A 4,198-nucleotide genomic window follows, 5' to 3' on the forward strand; every position below is an offset into this window, starting at 1 on the left:
CTCTCACACTCCCTCCCCCCCCCTTTTTGCTCTCTCTCTCTCTGTCCCCGCCACTCTCTTGCTCTCTTGCTCTCTTTCTCTCTCGGTCTCTCTCTCTTTTTCTCTCTCTCTCGTCCTTCCTCGGTTACAGTCCCTTCGTGTAACTGCCCCTTTAATAAATCTCTCAGTTCAGATGGCGTGGAGTCGTTACTGGGCGCCCCCAAAACTTCTTTCAAAATGGAAAGGCGAGGAGACAGGCAGTGGGAAGGAGGGGGACAGGCAGTGGGAAGGAGGGGAGATGTGAAACAGGAAGGAGGGGGACAGGAAGTGGGAAAAAGGGGGAAAGAGAGAAGACAGGCAGTGGCAAGGAGGGGGGCAGGCAATAGGAAGAGGAGGGGACTGACAGCAGGAAAAAGGGGGTGCCCGGGTGCAGAGGGGACAGGAAGCGGGGAAGATAGGGGACAGAAAGCAGAAAGGAGGGGAGACAGGCAGCAGGAAGAAGGGGAAACAGGAAGTCACTCCTTGGATTTATGTGAAGAATTATTTCAGTATGATAGAGTTCTAAGTGACTCTCGAATCTAAAGGCAGTATGCAAAATTTTCTGAGCCTATAGGATTATTTTTATTTTTATTTTTGAGTCAGAATCTCACTCTTATCCAGACTGGAGTGCAGTGGCATGCTCACAGCCACTGCAGCCTTGACCTGCTGGGCTCAGGTGATCCTTCCACCTAAGCCTTCCAAGTAACTGGAACCACAGGCAGGTGCCACCATGCCCGGCTGATTTTTGTATTTATTGTAGAGTTGAGGTCTTACCATGTTGCCCAGGCTGGTCTTGAACCCCTGGGCTCAGGCAATCCTCTTGCCTCAGCCTCCCAAAGTGCTGAGATTATAGGTGAGCCACCGTGCCCAGCCCCTATAGGCTTTTAAAGGGTGTAGGTATAAGAAAAAAGCGAGGCAAGGACTGTTTTCTGGAGGGAAAGAATTTCAGGTAGAAAGTACTTAAAGGTAGGATGCAGGCTGGGAAAGCTTAACTGTAGAAAATATTAGGAAATGGACAAGTATATAAATTGATAGTTGGAAAGCAATCTGAATTTTATTCTCAATCTCAAAAGACTTCCGTTTGGAGTCACTGGCCACTACACATAATACAATTTTTTTAATACCCAAGTGAAAATGAGACTATCTATGTAGTTACTGCGTGGCTCAATTATAATTAGTTCTTTTTCTCCTTTTCAGTTCTTAATGTTGTGTTTTGCCCACTTTGTCACGTTATATTTAAAATTTGATGTATTCTGTTCATACATGGAAAACACTTAACATTGGTATGTTGAAACCAAGACCCTGGGGAAGGGCTATGATCACTGACTTGATTTTTTGTCAACTATAGCTAGTATTAATTTACCATCTTGAAGAGCATTGAAAAGTTTCTTCTCCTTAGTTCAGATGAAGAGAAAACATGATTAGCAAAAACTTTACTGGAATCTGTGATACCTCCTGGTAATGTTGGTTTGTGCATATTATATAGAGAGTAAGGAAAATTATGGCAACAAGAACCCTAGCTGTGGTATTGTTGCTATGTAAGGTTGAGAAGTGCTTTGCTGTTTCAATATTAATGGGAGAGGATTTATGTAAGATTAGCCTGAACAGTGGTTCTTGGATATTGTGCTCTGATACTCTGTTCATTGGTGGTGGTGATGTTTCATATCCCCATACAGAGCCCGTGACTGACAACAACCTTATGTCTTCCTTGCAGAACAAAGGTCAGGTCAAGGTTACCCCTCGAGGATGACCTTCCTTTCTTTGAGAAGCCCCTAAGTAGACAGATATCCTTACCAGACTTATCTCAAGAAGAGCCTCAGCTGAAGACTACAGCGCTGGCAAATGAGGAAGCCCTGCAGAAGATCTGTGCTCTTGAAAATGAACTTGCTGCTCTCAGAGCTCAGATCGCCAAAATTGTGACCCAGCAAGAGCAGCAAAATTTCACTGCAGGTCTGTAAGTCCTACATTTGTTTGTTTTAACCAGCAAACTGGAAATTAGGAGAATGCCACTTATTTTAAAATTTGTTAGTAACAGCTATTGGTGTTGTTACAAAACCAAGTGTCAGTCCTCTTTGCATAGTACAATATAGAACCCAGTCAAGTTTAGGTGGTGTGTATTTGTTTTGAACAATCTTGTTGCTGTCAGTGTGGATGACGAGGAAATATCTTTTGGAAAACACTGAATCTGATGTAGTTGAATAGCTATTGCCATGAATGCTTTTCTTTCCAATGGGAAACTTCCTTGTTCTTGATAATGGCACCGACTGTATCAGACATGGGGTAATCCCACGGGTTGCTGTCTGCGTAGCGAAAGGAGCGTGGTTTCTGTGCAGGACCTGTCCGAATGAGTGTTGTTTACTACTTGTGTATCTTGAGGCAAGCACTTGACCTTTTACCTACCTTTCCTGCTCTAAATTGGGGATAATAATACCTATGTTACCAAGTTCTTGTGAGGGCAAATGTGGAAAGCAGGTAAAAATGCTCTGAGCACACAGTAGCTACTGAATAGTCATTCTTCTTCCTCTTTCACAAAGTAGACCTGAATTCGGGCCTGGTCAAATATTGTTGCTTTTATTAGTGTGGCATCCCTCTGATTTGGGAGGAAACCAAAACCTTGAAACCCTGGCCCAAAACCTGTTGGTAAGTGGTGATTGTTTGCCTGTTGTTCCTGAGTCCTGGCTAGACTCAGTATTAACCAACTCTGTCGGACAAGGATAAGAACAATTAATTACCCTGCTTCTGAGCCATTTGGCTTGTGCTTCTGGAGTTTAAAGTAATCTAGCGTGGAAACCTCATCTGACCTGGGCATGGCAGAGGAAGGTGGGGTGAAGGCATTCTGGGGACTGATGCTAGATTTCCATGAGTATGTAACTTTCTGCAATCCTCAAGTCCTGCCTTTTTAAATAGTTTTTTCTTTTGCTTTACCTCCCTCTTCTGGCAGACTAGCAAACTGCTGTAAATAGTGAGATAATTTTAGAGTTTGTGCCAAGCTGTTCTGTATCTAGCCTGAATCTTTAATGTAAAATTCTTTTGCATCAGCGTACCCCCCTCAATGTAGTTCATCTCACAAACAACTCATTAACCTCTAATAATGCAGAGAGATGAATTTTAGGTCCTATGTTTTCCCCTTTTTTTTGGAGTTGGAGTCTCACTCTGTCGCCCAGGCTAGAGTGCAGTGGTACGTTCCTGGCCACCACAGCCTTGACTTGCTGGGCTCAGGCGACCCTTCCACCTCAGCCTTCCACGTAACTGGAACTACAGGCGCGCACTACCATGCCCAGATAATTTTTTGGTTTATTGTAGAGACGAGGTCTCATCATGTTGCCCAGGCAGGTCTCCAACCTGCGGGCTCCAACAGTCCTCTCACCTTGGCCTCCCAAAGTGCAGGGATTATAGACTTGAGCCACCATACTAGGCATAGGTCCTTATTTTATAACCTCTTTAACTCTTATTTAACTTCTCGTTTAACTTCTTGTTTGGGAAATGAAGCATAACACTCTTTTTCTTTTACAAGTTTATTCAACAGTAATTCTAAAACTTTTCTTCCAGACACATTCTAGTAAATGCAGGTTTTATATGCTTTGTTAAGTGTATAAGAAAATACACTTAAGCCAGGCTCTGTGGCTCATGCTTGTAATCCCAGCACTTTGGGAGGCTGAGATGAGAAGATTGCCTGAGCCCACAGGTTCGAGACCAGCCTGGACAACTTGGCAAGACTTCATCTCTACAATAAATAAAAAATTATCTGGGTGTAGTAGTACGTGCCTGTAGTTCCAGCTACTTGGAAGGCTGAGGTGGAAGGATTGCCTGAGCCCAGCAGGTCGAGGCTGCGGTGGCCAGGAGCATGCCACTGCACTCCAGCCTGGGCGACAGAGTGAGACTCCAACTCAAAAAAAAGAAAATGCACTTAAAGTGAATCACAAATTTATCAGTTTTTTTCAATTAGTTAAAATAGTACAAGATTGTCAAACTGTATGTATTGAAGATAGAGGTGTTTGTACAGTACAGACTGCCCTGTATTTCTGCCAAAAGTGATAACAAACTGTGTCACATTTGGTATCACAAAACATCCCTGTTAAATTAAATGGAACTTTTCCATCTGGAGAGTTTTGGGTTGAAAGATAGTGGCTGTTGGGCTCGGTGGTTCAGCCTGTAATCCCGCGCCTTTGGGAGGCTGAGG

At 43.7% G+C, this 4,198-nt stretch overlaps 1 protein-coding gene across 1 annotated transcript in view; it reads left to right on the forward strand.

Annotated features, from left to right (window-relative positions):
• The window catches only part of MTFR1 (mitochondrial fission regulator 1), a 57,963-nt gene that overhangs the window by 49,511 nt on the left and 4,254 nt on the right, over positions 1-4,198 (forward strand). The window contains exon 5 of the mRNA XM_008066884.2: positions 1,733-1,968. Coding sequence (XP_008065075.1) covers positions 1,733-1,968 — 236 coding nt within the window. The remainder of the gene's footprint in view (positions 1-1,732; positions 1,969-4,198) is intronic.

Source organism: Carlito syrichta, unplaced genomic scaffold (genome assembly GCF_000164805.1).
Source record: "Carlito syrichta isolate Samal-C Ts95f unplaced genomic scaffold, Tarsius_syrichta-2.0.1 Scaffold309186, whole genome shotgun sequence".
Classification (NCBI taxonomy): Eukaryota; Metazoa; Chordata; class Mammalia; order Primates; family Tarsiidae; genus Carlito; species Carlito syrichta.